The sequence below is a fragment of the Henckelia pumila genome, chromosome 2 (assembly GCF_033568475.1).
Source record: "Henckelia pumila isolate YLH828 chromosome 2, ASM3356847v2, whole genome shotgun sequence".
NCBI classification, from domain to species: domain Eukaryota; kingdom Viridiplantae; phylum Streptophyta; class Magnoliopsida; order Lamiales; family Gesneriaceae; genus Henckelia; species Henckelia pumila.
Genome location: NC_133121.1, coordinates 148,226,450 through 148,243,418, shown reverse-complemented (window position 1 = coordinate 148,243,418; position 16,969 = coordinate 148,226,450). Strand labels below are relative to the sequence as shown.

Sequence of the window (16,969 nt, the reverse complement as noted above, 5' to 3'; positions counted from 1 at the left end):
TAGGAGTTGTAGTAGATTCCTGAAATACAAAGATTGGCAGCACATTCCTATACAATGAGTTGTTGTTTGTTATCACCAAAATGTCGGATTCAACAATATATATATAGATTATATGTATAGACATAGATATAGATAACAGTTTTGTAGATAATTATATTTCATATACATGTACTAGGTTAAATTTGTAATTTGCCTTTTGTCATACCAGAGAATCATTCATTTTTTCATGCATATGTTTATTTATTATCAACAAATAACAAAACTGAATTTGCTGAGATCATTGAAGTGATTGAATACAAGTCACTATGTAATAACACTGAATTGAGATACCATTCAAGCAAAAGGAATTACAAGATTTGAAGTGCGAGACATATATGATCACTAAGCAACTTAACGAAATATTACACCCAAACATATAGTTATATTTTCAACATCTAAGACTACAAACTATGAGATAACTTACGTGCCCATATATCAAAACCCATCCCTCCAAACCACAACCACCGGAGAAACAACCCGGTGCCGCCCGTCCGACCAGGATATCTTCCCCACCTCCATCACCGAACCACCCGGCTTCACCCCGAGCTTCTCCGCCTTTATCCTCACCGTGTAACTTCGCTTTTCACCCTTTGCGGCGCTAAACTCCAACTTGACAGGATCCACCGTCATCGTCGCGCCTTTAGGACTCGTCACGCTCACTTCATATCTAGCAGCGGTACTATCACTAACATGAGTGGCAGTTCTTGTAATGGTAGCATCCAACTCCGACTTTTCGGATTCATCGAAGACGATAGAGATGGCGGGGTAATTCAAGTCCCACGGATTTGATTTGATCTTGCCGCAAATGATCACAGGCCCCCTCGTAGTACGCCTTATATCCTGCTGAGAAACATTTGATGCACAGAGAAAATTTACGTAATCGTTTGTGGTTATGTCGAAAACGAGGCCGGGATCGAGAGCTTTCTCAGGATTCACGTGGCCTGCTCCCATGTCCCATACGGTGGACACATTGAAGGATTTCTCGTCGAGTAATGGGTTGCCTGAGTTGTCTTGCGTGTAAGCTGTTGTCATCAGAGCGGACCTGATCATGGCCGGAGACCAATCGGGGTGGGCCCCTTTAAGGAGAGCGGCGGCGCCGGACACATGTGGGCACGACATGGAAGTTCCCGAAGCGATGTTAAATGCGGTGCGCCGGGGGTCGGAAGATAGCTCGCTGGGCGCCAAGTTATCAGGCCAAGCAGCGAGTATGTTTACACCTGGGGCGATGACATCTGGTTTCAGCACATAAGGGGACTCGACGTTGGGACCTCTGGCGGAGAAGGAAGCCACCACCGGTGCGGGTTTCGCCCCGAGTTCGGTGCCGTGGAATACGATTCTTGCTCTTGGGTTTGGGTTAGAATTCATGTAGCGGCGAACGGTGTGACCTGCGGACTCCGTGATACCCAGCCCCGGGATCAAATGAGAGTCGGCGACGAGACCTTCACCGATGGGTGCGACGTTTGCCACCACCACGGCGGCGCCGCCTGCTTTTTTTACGACCTCGCCTTTCTGGACACGTGGGTTGCCTCCTCGATCGCAAACCACGATTTTGCCACGCACTAGATTTTCGTCCAGTGAGTCGGCCATGCAAGTGGCGGCGGCGAAATTTTCCACCTGCCTACCGCCGATTTTCATACTCGCCGAGGCGTTCCCGGCGTATATCAAGGGTATGTATTTGTTAGGAAAAGGGTCACCGCTGTAGAGAGAAGCGCCTGTTATCACTCTCCCATCTTCCAGCACAAGATCCGCCGGAAACTTTCTGTCGATCGTGCTGGCGCCGACGGTCGTCAGCCAAGGAGCGACATTTGTCACCGTCATTTTAGAAGGACCCTCGTTACCGGCGGATATGGAAACAAAGATTCCCCTCTCCATAGCACCAAAAGCCCCGATCGCAATCGGGTCCAGATTGTACGGTACAGCTCCCCCGCCGACGGAGATCGAAATGATATCGACGCCGTCCTCCACCGCCTTATCGAAGGCGGAGAGAATATCAGAATCCATGCAACCGCTTTTCCAACAAATCTTGTACGACGCGATTCTTGCTTTTGGAGCAACGCCCACGGCGACGCCGCTAGCATAGCCGAAAAGAGAGGCGTTGGCCACCGCTCTACCTGCGGCGGTGGACGCTGTGTGTGTCCCATGACCGTCTGAGTCTCTAGCGGATCGAATTTCCTCGGAAGAATTAATGAATCCCCTTCTTGCTTCGTATCCCGCAGTGAAGTATCGAGCGCCGATGATTTTCTTGTTACAGTGAGATGCGGTGAACTTATCTCCTTCAACACATTGGCCTTTCCAGTGGGAAGGAACCGGACCCAAGCCTTGGTCGTGGAAACTGTGTCGCTCCGGCCATATCCCAGTGTCCATTATTCCGATGATGACGTTAGAGCCGGAGTCGGATTGAGACAACAAGCCAGAAGGGTTGACGGAGGATAAGCCGAGGAATTCAGGGGAACGAGTGGTGTGAAGCTGACGGAGGTTATCCGGTAACACGGCGAGTACTCCTGGGCGTTTCCTGAGTTGTTTGGCTTGCTGTTGAGTGAGCTGAGCTGAAAATCCATGGAAAACTGTTGTGTAAACATGGAGAAAATCTGGGGATTTTTCAATCTGATGAGTGGAATAATAATAATATTCAGGATTATTCGATTTCACGCTTGTAAGAGTGGCTTTGTACCACTGTTGTACGTCAGAAAAGGCAGATGGTTTCATGTCATTTTGGACTCTGACTATGTAAGTGGTCTGAGTATTCACGAAATCCGTAACATGGTCACTTGTAGTGAAGTGAAATATTGAGAGGAAAATGGTTGCTAACAGAGACCAAAAAACAGTACGAGCCATTTGGATTTTGGTTTAATGGAAACGATCGAGTGAGTAATATATATTTCAGAGAATCAAATGGGCATTCAAGTTTTATAGCCAAAAGTATTGGAAAGGGACAAAAGAAAGTTGCGGAAATTGTTGAAGATTTTGGCACACCGTTCAAATTGGTACGAGATTTGCATGACGTATGAGTTGAAGGCAGTCGCATATACTTCCATTTGCTGCGGTGTTGAAATTGTGAGTTGAAAGCCAGGAAATCGCCTTCTTTTGGAGCAAACGGACACGATATAATATAATATAATATAATAATATTATAAATGTTTTTTTTTTTTTTTTTGGGTGAGAAAACCCCATATTGAGTTTGGTGCGCAAAGGCTTTAATTTGTCTTTTTCCTGGGTATGGAGTGAGCTAATTAAATGCTGTTACTAGCCATACTTTCTAAAATATTACCCACCCGCTTATACCCGTTTGACTGGATGGTTAACCTTTGTATATATGGTTGACTGGATATCCTTCATTTGTTTGTGAATGTAAACCTCCTTCATTTTATCCTTAAAACAAAAAAACCTCTCTCATTTTAGGTTCTATTTGGCAATAATTTTGAAAAATGTTTTTATTAATTTATAAGTTAAAAAAAACTTCAAATATGTGCTTGGACAAGATTTTATAAATGTTTTTGAAAAAGTTTTATCCAAGTATAATTTTTAAAGAACAATTGAGAGGTATTTTAGATGTTTTTATGATTAATAATAATAATAGAAATCAAAACACATTACTTTTAAAATGTTAAAATATTTTTATATAATTTTTTTCAAACACGTAATAATTCTACAAACAACTAATTTTAAAACATTTTATAAAAATATTTTAAAAAAACTTTTATAAAAAAAAAATTAGTAAGTATGTTTTCCAAACACAGCTTTAATGATTATTTGTTGTATTTATTTTTTATGGCTTCACTTAATTCTTGTATGATGTTAAATATATATATCGAATACTAGATTTGATTCTTTGAAAAAAAAAAACTAGATTTGATTTATTAAAGTACTGTATATATGAACGTAATACAAAGTTATTTTAGTATATTCAGTAAGTAAAAAGGGGAATATTCTATGCTACACCTGGAGTACTTTTCTCCCCAAGATGTGGTCAAATATCAATCATTGGATCATCAAGACATATGTCAATTTGCATAAAAATATATGGGTCTCACGTGATCTAATGGTATTGAAATAGGGGGAGAAGCACTCCCGGTGTAGCATAGACTAACCTGTAAAAAGGCATCCGTCATTCACAAATGTTCACATTAACCATAAATAAATTTTTTTAGATTCGAATTTAATTGTCAAATTAAATGGATTTGTCCAAACAATAATTATAGATTTGCATCATAGTTTCACATCCATAAACCCGTCAAATATATAAGCCAATCATGAAATTGTTGAAAACCTAAAAGAGATATGTCATTTGTTAATTCCAAAAACTAAAATTTGTATGAGTGAAATGAGAGAAGCAAGTAGTAAATGGGACCGTGAATGTAAAATACACGAGGGACAAAGTAAAAGAAAATAAAATTTTCCTTTAGCATGAAAACAACATTTTTTTTATTTATTAGAAACTTGTGCCACATTAGGGTTAGTTTGGTCTGATGGTCTGTTAATATTTAATTTATGATTAGCTATTTTGATCAATTGCCGACAAAAATAGGATATAAGTCAACAATTTTTTATGTCATGACAATAATTTTCAATATCACTTCATCATTTACAAGTGTCATATCAATATTTCTTAATGTCAACTCTTTACTCCGGTGAAATTGGATTAAACAAAAAAATAAATCTATATTGTTGCATCAAAACTAAACTTTGAATGCATAGTTAATAAAAACTAAAAAATGAGACAAATTTGCGTACCAAAGTTATTTTCACTTTATTTTTCTCTACATCGTTAATTGAATATGCTAATTTTACATGTATTAAGGATTTAAGATAGAGACTTGGTGCTTTTTTGAGTTAAAAAATGTACTATTTCTTCGAAACATGCTTGCAACAAAGTAATGGTATACGCATGATTTTCGATCAAAAAATAAATTCTAGTTGAATTTATTCGTTGAATTGATGCCGCTAAGGCATAGGTTGGAGCAGGGATATTAGTGATGTCATCTTGGCATTTAACGTTAAGAAAGATCACGTTGTTGGATTGGAGATGTCTTAAGTTAGTCGTGCTGAACATATATAGCTTAATCAACAAACTACGGGGTTAATTTCTCTCATATATTTAATTTAAGAATATATATTTACGTACTGATGTTTATTTTAATTTTTTACTAACTAAAATATGTGTCACACATCTACATTGCATGAAACTTAATTTGTGAAACACATGTAAGATATTGAATGTTCAAACAAGGTTATATATAATAGCCTTAACATAGGTTAAATATTGTTAAGCATTATAGAAATATGATTTCTTTATCAACATATACTATTGTTGGCGTGAGAGCATCTCCAATTGTTCTCCACATCTTCGAAATGGAGAACCAAAAATGCTCCAATCTTTCTTTATGTTACATCTTTACGGGGAAATTTTTTTTTTTTTTTTTACATTAACTTGTTCATTTTTTAGGTTTTAATCCATTAACTTTTTAAATTTTGGTTTTGATACACTAACTTTTAGTTTTCGGATATTTTGATCCAACTGCTGATTTGATATCGAAAAATACTAACATGACATCGGAAAATGATGACGTGGCACCGAAATATGCTGATGTGTCTAGCTGTCACTAGGGGTGGGGAAAATATCGAAATATCGAAATACCAGAAAATCGTACCAAAAAAATTATCGAAATTACCGAAAAAATCGGGATACCAAAAATTTCAGTACGGTATCGAAATTTTCGGTATCGGTATGGTAAATTTTTTTTTTCGGTATATCGGTATATATCGAAATATCGAAAAAAAATTTTTAAAATATATATATGAAAATTTTCGGTATACCGACTTTTTTGCTGGTATACTGAATTTTTTTCGGTATACCAACAATTTTTCGGTATACCGAATTTTTTTTTTATAGATTTTCGTCATACCAAAAATTTGGTATACGGTACGGTATCGGTATGGAAAAATTCCATACCGATTTTTTCGGTACGGTATACGGTAACCGATTTTCGGTACGGTATACCATACCGACCCACCCCTAGCTATCACGTCGACAATTTGACCAAAATCACTGAAAATTAAAAGTTAATGTACCAAAACCAAATTTTGAAAAGTTAATGGACCAAAACAAAAAAATAGATAATTTATTGGACCAAAAAAAACATTTGGAGAACGACATTATTTATGAAAATATCATTCTCCAAAATTACAAAATGACCATTTGTTTTTTTAAAATTTATTTCATATATATAGTTGTTCATTTTAATATTTTTATTTAATTCTAATGGTTGTTTTGGTATTTTTTTAATGTATTTCAAGTTTTTCGATCCATTTTTATTTATTTATGTATTTATGGTAATTGAATTGTTTGAAAGAAAAAAAAACAAAGAGAAATAATAATTAAATAAGCTCATGACAAAAAAAAAATTAAGAATAGAGTATTTTACAAAGTTTAGAGATATAGGTTTGAGAAGATTTTTGAAATAGAGAATATATGATACCTTACGAATGGGCTCATCACATGTTGAAGCCCAATTGCAGTCCATAGCTAAGAAACAAGGCTTGGGTCCATGTCTAAGTGGTAAGATTGGCTCATGGCAGTAGGTGGTGGAGGCGAGGCATGTTGGAGTTGGAGTTGGAGTTGGAGTTGGAGTTGGAGTTGAAGATGAGTCTAAGAGTTGAGGAGCATAGGAGGTGGGAAGGTGATGAGGTGCTAAAGAGGTGTGGATGAGCCTAGGAGTTGAGGGGTTGAGTAGATGCTACCCGCAGGGTAGTGGCCTGCGGGTGACGTGACGGCCTATGATTGATTAAAATTAGTGGATTCTATGTGGGACCCACTGATTTTGACCAATCATGGGATTACACATCACCCGCAGGGCACTACCCTGCGGGCGGCATGTACTAAACCGAGTTGAGGATAACAATGGCAGAGGAGAGTAGCTAGGGTAGAGCATACTTGGGATGGGTGAGCCCTTAACCTAAGATTCGTCTCAAGGGCAAGGTCTCTTAGCTTCAGTCTCGCCTAAGGGCGAGTCTCGGATGAACAAGCGCGTGAATCTCACTCACGTGGTCCCCTACGGAATATGCATGGTCACATACCTTCTCTTCTATAAATACCAGGTATGATCACTTAATTTGCAACTTATTATTTTCATTTTGAGGGGGCGTCCAAGCTCTCCTTTCACTTATTTACTTTCCGACTCTGACTTGATCTTCGGAGGAGCTACGCCGGGACACTCTCCCGATCCTCTCTAACACTCTTTTATTGGTCTCCGGTTCATTTCGAACTTGAAGTTTTGGGCTTAGGTTGGATTCGGACATTGGATTTGATCCTCCAATTTTAGTAAGTATTAGAATACAAAACTCTATTTTGAAAAATATAGAATGAGAAAATGGAGAATGTGGTTGGTAGGAATGGCAGCGGGGCGGGTTTGGGCAAACCCAAAATCCGCCCCGCCTCTCCTTGGACCGGATCCGCCCCGTGAACCCGACGGGTCCAATTCGGGTTAGACCCGTTGGATCCGTCAAATTTTATATAATTTAAATTTTATTAAATAAAAAATTTAAATTAGTTAAAATATTAACAAACAATCATTAAATTTATTTTCCAAATTTATATTAACTATATTTATGACAAAAAATATTCTCACAAGTTAAAATATATTATTTTTTATTTAATTAATAATTAAGTACTAAATAAATTTTATAATAATATATTTTCATATTAAAAATATCATGATATATTATTATAAACTCAAGTTATGGATAAAGTATTGATTATTTAATATAAAAATATAATTATATATTATTAATATATACATATATATTTTATAATTATATATTAATATATATATTTTTGGCGGAGCGGGTTCGGGTCCGGCCAAACCCGAGAACTGCTCCGGACCCGCATGTGGACTCGTTTGGCAGGGTCTAGACCCGTCCCGCCGGGCCGGGTTCGATAAAAAACCAAATTTAGATCCGATCCATTGTCATTCCTACTTGTTGGAGATGTTTAGTCGCATTTTGTACTTTTTTTTAAAAGTTGGAGAGAGCTGATCTAAGATAATTCAAATTGTCATCAAAAGGAAAATTGAAATTCACGTTTGTTTATATCCCGTTCTCGTAAAACGTAATTAATTAAATTTGATATGGATAATCAATAAAAGTTGCAAATGGATGGCTCGGATTGGCCAAAAGCCAATTTCCATCCGGGCCCCATATAAAAAGTGTGGGGCCCGGATGGAAATAGGGGTCGAAGGACCCTATCAACTTATTTACTTTTAGATTTTAGTTCATTAATTTGGTCCAACGATTGAAAAGCGTTGAAAACGTCAATAATTTTACTATGTTGTTAAAAATTAATGATGTTACGTCAACATTTTTCGTTTATATCAGCATTTTCCAGTTATATATGATCACTCCAGCTAAACAAGATTAGAAGCAAAAACAAAAAAAAAAAAAAAAAATCAAATTCACGGTATCAAAATCAAAATTTCCAAAATAAATAATTAAATGCACAAAAAATAAAAAATTTATATTCCCTTGAGATAGTATATAGGCTATAGCTAGCTGTTTTCCTATCACGACTCACGAGAAACTGGGAACATTCCAAAGTAACGCAACAGCAATTAGCAAATTATATATCGGTTAATTATAATTCAGTCCCCAAACCTAAACAAAAATTAATGATCAGTCCCTGTCAGAAAAAAACTTTGTTTAAACTCCCTGGGCCCACATGTTTTGTTTCGGATAAAATTCGGTACAAAACATGAAAAATATGGTACAAATACATGATATTTGAGTATCAAATGTGTTAGATCTAGTATAAATATATGATTTTCGAGTACTAAAAAATATTGATATTAATAACACATTTATCTTATTTGGATAAAAATCGGTACAAAACATTGAAAATATGGTACACATATGTGATTTTTGAGTACCTAATGTGTTAGATCTGGTACAAATATATGATTTTTGAGTACTCAAACACATGTCGCAAGTTCACGTTAATAAAGATGTTTAGATTTTATACTCAAAATTGTATTTTTTGTACTCGATCTTGAACAATTAGTGCTCAAATATTTTGTATTTGTACCATATTTTCAATGTTTTGTACTTAATTTTATCCGAATAAAATAATGTGGGCCCAGGGAGTGCAAACAAATTTTTTCTGACAAGAGACTGATTCTTAATTTGCTTTTGGATTTAGGGACTGAAAACCAATTCACCCATTATATATTCAATAATACACTAGTACTTTTTATGTGGTCAAAAATTACTGCAATTTTTTTATCAAATAAAATAACGGTTAATTATAATTCAGTCCCCAAACTTAAACAAAAATTAATGATCAGTTCCTGTCAGAAAAAAACTTTGTTTAAACTTTTTGGGCCCACATGTTTTGTTTCGGATAAAATTCGGTACAAAACATGAAAAATATGGTACAAATACATGATATTTGAGTATCAAATGTGTTAGATCTAGTATAAATATATTATTTTCGAGTACTAAAAAATATTGATATTAATAACACATTTATCTTATTTGGATGAAAATCGGTACAAAACATTGAAAATATGGTACGCATATGTGATTTTTGAGTATCGAATGTGTTATATCTGGTACAAATATATGATTTTTGAGTACTCAAACACATGTTGCAAGTTCACATTAATAAAGATGTTTAGATTTTATACTCAAAATTGTATTTTTTGTACTCGATCTTGAACAATTAGTTCTCAAATATCTTGTATTTGTACCATATTTTTAATGTTTTGTACTTAATTTTATCCGAGTAAAATAATGTGGGCCCAGGGAGTGCAAACAAATTTTTTCTAACAAGGGACTGATTCTTAATTTGTTTTTGCATTTAGGGACTGAACACCAATTCACCCATAAAATAACCTTTAAGTTTTTATGAAGTTTTTTTTTTCAATTCTTACGGGTTTTTCTATAAAAACATTAATTTTCTAATAATTATATTATATATATGTGTGTGTATGTGTTTGTGTTTGTGTGTAATCTTAGGAAGAATTGGTATTTGATTTGAGTCGTCACTTTTGAAATTTCTATGACTGACCATGCCTTCAACCAACCACCATGACTCGTGCGGAATGTTAAATGTAATTTTTCATATTTTTAGCAAATATTTTCATCATCAAAAGGAACATAGACCCAAAGGGGAATCAAGGACAATCAACTCAACGTACAAATAAAAAAACTCTTCGAAAATTCCTATTTCACATTTTTAGCAAATATTTTCAGTTCTTTCGAACTTCGTAATTATGCAAAGTATATATGTATAAAATCATGTTTCTTATTCGAAATAATATATTAAATATTCCCAATAGGGTACATTTCTAATTTTAGTATCTCAATTTTATCATAGGTGAAAATATACACACGTATTTGTATGTGTGTGGGCGCGCACGCGCACTCCATTTTCATTGACATTGATATTCACCTATAATAAGCCCATAATGTGTAACCTTTCACATGAAAATTATAAACATACAAAATTTGATTCAATTGGTACCTAAAAATTTGTATATTTTTATGTGGCACAAAGATATAATTGAATCAAATTGGTTCGTAAGCAAAACCTCGCAAGCGTAGATCAATAATTTGGAACCTCGTAAGTGGATCCTCGTAGCCTAGACATCTGGCGTAGGTGTTGGGCTCATTCCTAGGTGACATTTTTGTAGACGGTATCGTACACGGTCTTGCAGCTTGTAGTAGCCCGTACCCTAATTGAGTAATTAAAGGATTAATGCTAATTAATTGAATTGGGTATCGGACGGATCGGAAGCTCCGAAGGCACGATCGGAAGCTCCGAACAGGATCGGAAGCTCCAATGAGCGATCGGAGGCACCGATGTTATTACGTCAGGCATGACGTGTGGTTGGATCGGAAGCTCCGATCAGGACCGGAGGCTCCGATCACCCCTATCCGGAGTCAACAAGTGATATTTTGACACGTGGCAGATCAGGATCTTCGGAAGCTCCGATGGCAGGATCGGACGTTCCGATCGAGGTTCGGACGTTTCGATCAAGGATCGGAAGTTCCGATCGTTGTCTATAAATAGAAGGCCGAGGCTTCACTTTCATTTGCCAATTCCGAGTTCTCCTTTCCCTTCTAGTCCTTTTGGAGCGGTTCTAGTCTTCTTAGGCTTGGTCCGGAGGTCGGCAAGGCGTTCGGTAGTGGTAGCGGAGTTGTGCCCAAGTTCTGGAGGCATCGACATCAAAGGGCTAACGACGGACGAAGGTATAGCTTTTGCTTCCTATAAATATTTAGGAGTATGCAATAGCTTAGTTAAGGCTTTTAGAGCACTTTAATGATAGTAGTATCATTTGGCAGTGTAGAGCAGACTATAGGCGTGGACCTAGAGTTGGTAGAGCTTGCACTGTATTGAGGTACGAAAGTACTGTTCGAGATATCCTGACTGAGTATGCATGTATTATGTGACCGCATGATTTATATGCCATGATATTATGCTGCATTCATTTGCATCTTGCTATATCTCCTTCGAGATGTCTGTTAGTAGGGTTGTACCCTATCCTGTTAGTGGATGGACTTCCATCGATTTGGGTCCGGCGTTTCCACGGTTATCTCGGTATGGGAGCCACCTCCTGAAGCGACGGCACAGCGTGCTACATACCAGGGTCCGGTCTGTCTCTGTTATCTGATCCTTGACCTCGAGTCTATAGGGAGTTCACTTTGCATGCATGTATACTCATACTCTCGCACTGAGCGTCTTATGCTCACGTCTCGTACTCTGTATTTTTCTGGACACCCTATTCCATGGGGCAGGTTTGCGATTGGACGAGGAGGGTGGATCCAGGAGGGGCTAGTCAGCGGTTGGCCGGCTGGAGCTTCGCTTAGGTTTTATTACTGTTGTTTGGGTTTATACAACTATTCGATTTGGTTGTATATTATTGGATAAATTACAGATTCATTTACTTGGGATTGTATAATGTTTATGGTTTCCGCAGTTTTATTCTGATATCTGTTTTATTAAGTTAATTGCATGCCTAAGTTCTGTTTAGTAGGTGATTCGGGTAAGGGTCACTACATTTATGGTATCAGAGCATGCAAAAGATTTCTTGGGATTTAGTCTCATCTTGAGGTATTTTTGTAGATGTCAAATCGTGACGACCAGAGTTCTCATGGCAGTGTTGGTGGACGTTGGGGTGATGCCGACCGGGAGCCTCGTCGAGAACGGCGTCATCGTCACCATGACGACGAGCGTTTCACTGTGCGTCGATTCTTAGCTATGGGTCCTAAGCCCTTAGTTGGAGGTGAGTCTCCGGAGGATGCGGAGAACTGGTTAGACCGCATGGAGACGACTTTTCAGACTTTCCAATGCACCGATGAGCAGAAGGTGGAGACCCTTGGCTATCTTCTGGATGGGCGTGCGCGCAGGTGGTGGAGGTTTACTTCTGCACCTTTTGTTACGGCGAGAGGAGTGGCCACCTGGGCCGAGTTCCGCACAGCTTTCCAAAAGCGGTATTTTCCTCCTGCACTCCGTCAGTCGAAGGCAGGCGAGCTACTGAGTCTGCGACAGGGAGCCATGTCTATCGATGAGTATCAGCAGAGGTTCTTTGATCTGTTATCCTATTGTCCCGAGATTGCTGATAGCTCAGAGATGAAGTATAATCTGTTCCTTCAGGGCCTTAACCTTGAGATCCATGACCGTGTGGCGGTTGGCGACGACATGTCCTACGAGGGTTTGTTGAGCCGTTGTCACCAGGCGGAGGACAGCATTCGACGGAACAGGTCTTTCTCTCAGTCGAGACCTGCTAGTTCTTTGGGTCCCCGTGCCCAAACTTTCAAGAAGTCTGGATCTTCTTCTTCCTCTGGTTCTGGAGGTGTTGTCCGTTTCGGTAAGAAGGACAAGTGTGATCACTGTGGAAAGAACCATCCATCCGACAAGTGACGCAGAACTTCCGGAGCTTGTTTCCGTTGTGGAGAGACTGGTCATATCCGGAGAGATTGTCCACAGTCTGGGGGAGGCGGTTCTGGTTCTGGTTCAGGATCGGGTTCTCAGGCCACCGTACAGCAGAGGTCGCAGGGACAGTCTGCTGGGAGTTCTCATTTGAGGCCACGAGCTTCTGGCCAGGTGTTTTCCCTGAGACATGATCAGGCTATGGAGGAGAATGGGAAAGTCATCGCAGGTACATTTCTGTTTTTTTGGTATACCTGCTCTTGTACTTATTGACACTGGTGCATCTCATTCCTTCATTTCTGCACGTTTTGTTAAGAGGCATAAGTTACCATGCATTGCACTAGACGTAGTGATGTCTGTTTCTACTCCGACGGGCCAATCTGCTTTGGCTAAGCGTCTAGTGATGGGTTGCCCTTTAGAGTTCGAATGGAGCATTCTGTTAGCGAATCTCATGGTCCTGGCGATGGACGACTTTGATTGCATTCTGGGATTAGATGTGTTGACTACCTATCGAGCTTCAGTGGACTGCTATCAGAGATTAGTACGCTTTCATCCGGAAGGGAAGTGAGGGAGCGCGACCCCCGATGCCTTTGGTATCAGCTTTGAGAGCCTGTCGAGCTCTGGAGTCTCGCGGGGAAGGCTACCTTATCTATGCAGTTGATTTGTCCGCTGAGAGTTTTGGGATAGAGAGCATTCCTGTTGTGGATGAATTTCCAGATGTGTTTCCTGATGAGATTCCGGGTTTTTCTCCTGCTAGGGAAGTCGAGTTTGGCATAGAGTTGATGCCGGGTACTTTGCCTATTTCTAGAGCACCGTATCGTCTGGCTCCGTCAGAGATGCGAGAGTTGAAGAATCAGCTACAGGATCTTTTGGACAAGGGGTACATTCGTCCTAGTGTGTCTCCTTGGGGAGCTCTTGTTCTCTTCGTAAAGAAGAAGGATGGGTCGATGCGGCTGTGTATTGACTATCGGCAGCTGAATCGAGTCACTGTGAAGAACAAGTATCCGTTGCCTCGTATTGATGACTTGTTTGACCAGCTGCAGGGCACATCAGTTTACTCCAAGATTGACTTGAGATCTGGATATCATCAGTTGAGAGTCCGTGATCAGGATGTAGCCAAGACTGCATTCCGTACTCGCTATGGGCATTACGAGTTCCTAGTGATGTCATTTGGTTTGACTAATGCGCCGGCTATATTCATGGATTTGATGAACCGTGTCTTCAGGAAGTATTTGGACAAGTTTGTCATGGTCTTCATTGACGACATCTTGGTGTATTCGCATAATACGGAAGAGCATGTTTCTCACTTGCGGTTGGTACTGCAGACTCTTCGAGATGAGCAGTTGTACGCCAAGCTGAGCAAGTGTGAGTTCTGGATGGATAGAGTGGTCTTTCTTGGCCATATCATATCCAGGGAGGGGATTTCTGTTGATCCAAGCAAGATTGAAGCGGTACTTAATTGGTCGCGTCCGACGACAGTTGCTGAGATCCGTAGTTTTCTGGGTCTAGCAGGGTATTATCGTCGCTTCATTCTGAACTTTTCTCAGTTAGCCCGACCGTTGACGCAGCTTACTCGCAAGGGTGTGGATTTCGAGTGGTCCTCCGAGTGCGAGGAGAATTTCCGTGAGCTTCGACGGCGGTTAACTTCTGCGCCAGTGTTGGCATTACCGTCAGGATCTGAAGGGTATGTAGTTTACACGGATGCTTCTCTTCAAGGGTTAAGTTGTGTCCTGACTCAGAATGGGCATGTGATCGCATACGCTTCTAGACAGCTGAAGCTTCACGAGGACAACTATCCAGTCCATGATTTGGAGTTAGCAGCCATTGTGTTCGCTTTGAAGATCTGGCGTCATTATCTGTATGGCGAGAAATTTGAGATCTTTACCGACCATAAGAGTCTCAAGTATTTGTTCACTCAGGCGGAGTTGAACATGAGGCAGAGACGTTGGATGGACTTGCTTAAGGACTATGATTGCAAGATTAAGTACCATCCGGGAGCTGCTAATCTCACCGCTGATGCTTTGAGTCGCAAGGTGCGACTATCCGCACTTCAGACTTGTTCGATGTCTAGTGCGATTAGTGACTGTTGTACTTCAGGTTATACCTTCAAGCATAAGAAAGGTATGCAGAGTATCCAGATGTTTGCGATATTATCTGAGCCAGCCTTGTATTCGCGGATCCGAGATGCTCAGATGTCTGATTCGAAGACCCAGCGTTTAGCTCGTCTAGCTAACGAGGGTAGCTCGTCTGGATTTCATTATCAGTCAGATGGTTTTCTGTGTTTGTCTGGTAGGCTTGTGATTCCACAGAATGAAGAGTTGCGAGAGGAGATTTTATCTCAAGCACATCGCACTAAGTTGAGTATTCATCCTGGAAGCAACAAGATGTACAAGGATCTACGCACTCATTTCTGGTGGAAGGGAATGAAACGCAGTGTTTATCAGTTTGTTTCGAGATGTTTGGTGTGTCAACAGGTCAAGGCAGAGCACCGACGACCTGAAAGATTACTTCACAGTCTGCCTATTCCTGAATGGAAATGGGAGTTTATCACTATGGACTTTGTGACCCATTTGCCGGTATCCCCGAAGAACTGTGATGCTATCTGGGTTGTGATGGACCGACTCACCAAGTCAGCGCATTTCATTGCCTATAGCCGAGAGTACTCTGTCGATCGCATGGCACGGATGTACATTCAGGAGATCGTTCGACTTCATGGAGTGCCTGTGAGCATTGTCAGCGATCGGGACCCCAGGTTTACTTCTAGATTCTGGGGGAGTGTTCAGCGTGCGATGGGTACTACTCTCAGTTTGAGTACAGCCTATCATCCGGAGGCTGATGGTCAGTCAGAGCGCACTATCCGTACGCTAGAGGATATGCTTAGAGCGTGCGTCTTGGATTTTGGTTCAGCCTGGCAGGATCATTTGCCGTTGATCGAGTTCGCTTACAACAACAGCTATCATACTAGTATTGGGATGGCACATTTTGAGGCGTTGTATGGACGACGTTGTCGTACTCCACTCTTCTAGGAAGAAGTTGGGGAGAGACAGGCTGAGGGACCGGAGTTTATCCAGCAGGCGATAGACATTGTTGATCAGATCAAGAAACGAATTAAGACTGCACAGGATCGTCAGGCCAGCTATGCTAATATCAAGCGTAGGCCCTTGCAGTTCGAGGTCGGGGAGAAAGTGTTTCTGAGAGTGTCACCTTTCCGCAAGATTCTCAGATTTGGCCTTAAGGGCAAGTTGTCTCCCAGATTTATCGGTCCGTTTGAGATCTTGGAGAGTATTGGCGATTTGGCTTATCGACTAGCTTTGCCACCGCATCTATCCAGTATTCACGACGTGTTCCACGTATCTCTGTTGCGACGGTATGTGGCGGATGAATCTCATATTCTGCAGCGGTCTGAGGTTCAGGTAGACAAGGATTTGACTTATGTTGAGAAACCTTTTCGTATCCTGGATTATAAGGATAAGGTTTTACGGAACAAAGTCATTCCTTTGGTTTTAGTTCAGTGGCAGCGCCGAGGCACTGAGGAAGCTACTTGGGAGCTTGAGGACAGGATGCGTAAAGACCATCCTGAGTTGTTTTGATTTCATTCTTTAAGTTGTATTCAGTTGCAAACTCTGTAAACGTTTGATTTGAATAAAGAATGTTTCTGATTTCTGTATTTGCATTCGGTACTTAAGATCTGTTTTCGAGGACGAAATATCTTAAGTGGGGGAGAATGTAGTAGCCCGTACCCTAATTGAGTAATTAAAAGATTAATACTAATTAATTGAATTGGGTATCGGACGGATCGGAAGCTCCGAAGGCACGATCGGAAGCTCCGAACAGGATCGGAAGCTCCGATGAGCGATCGGAGGCACCGATGTTATTACGTCAGGCATGACGTGTGGTTGGATCGGAAGCTCCGATCAGGACCGGAGGCTCCGATCACCCCTATCCGGAGTCAACAAGTGATATTTTGACACGTTGCAGATCAGGATCTTCGGAAGCTCCGATGGCAGG

At 40.2% G+C, this 16,969-nt stretch overlaps 1 protein-coding gene across 1 annotated transcript; it reads right to left on the bottom strand.

Moving 5' to 3' along the window:
* Nucleotides 1–414: 414 nt before the first annotated feature.
* Nucleotides 415–2,780, bottom strand: LOC140883877 (subtilisin-like protease SBT1.5). Its single transcript, XM_073290492.1, has one exon. The coding sequence runs from the start codon at nucleotides 2,743–2,745 to the stop codon at nucleotides 475–477; it is 2,271 nt and encodes a 756-aa protein (XP_073146593.1). The 5' UTR covers nucleotides 2,746–2,780; the 3' UTR covers nucleotides 415–474.
* Nucleotides 2,781–16,969: the final 14,189 nt, after the last annotated feature.

Coding starts and splice junctions, on each gene's coding strand:
- LOC140883877 (XM_073290492.1), bottom strand. CDS start 2,745: ATGAAACCATCTGCCTTTTCTGACGTACAACAGTGGTACAAAGCCACT.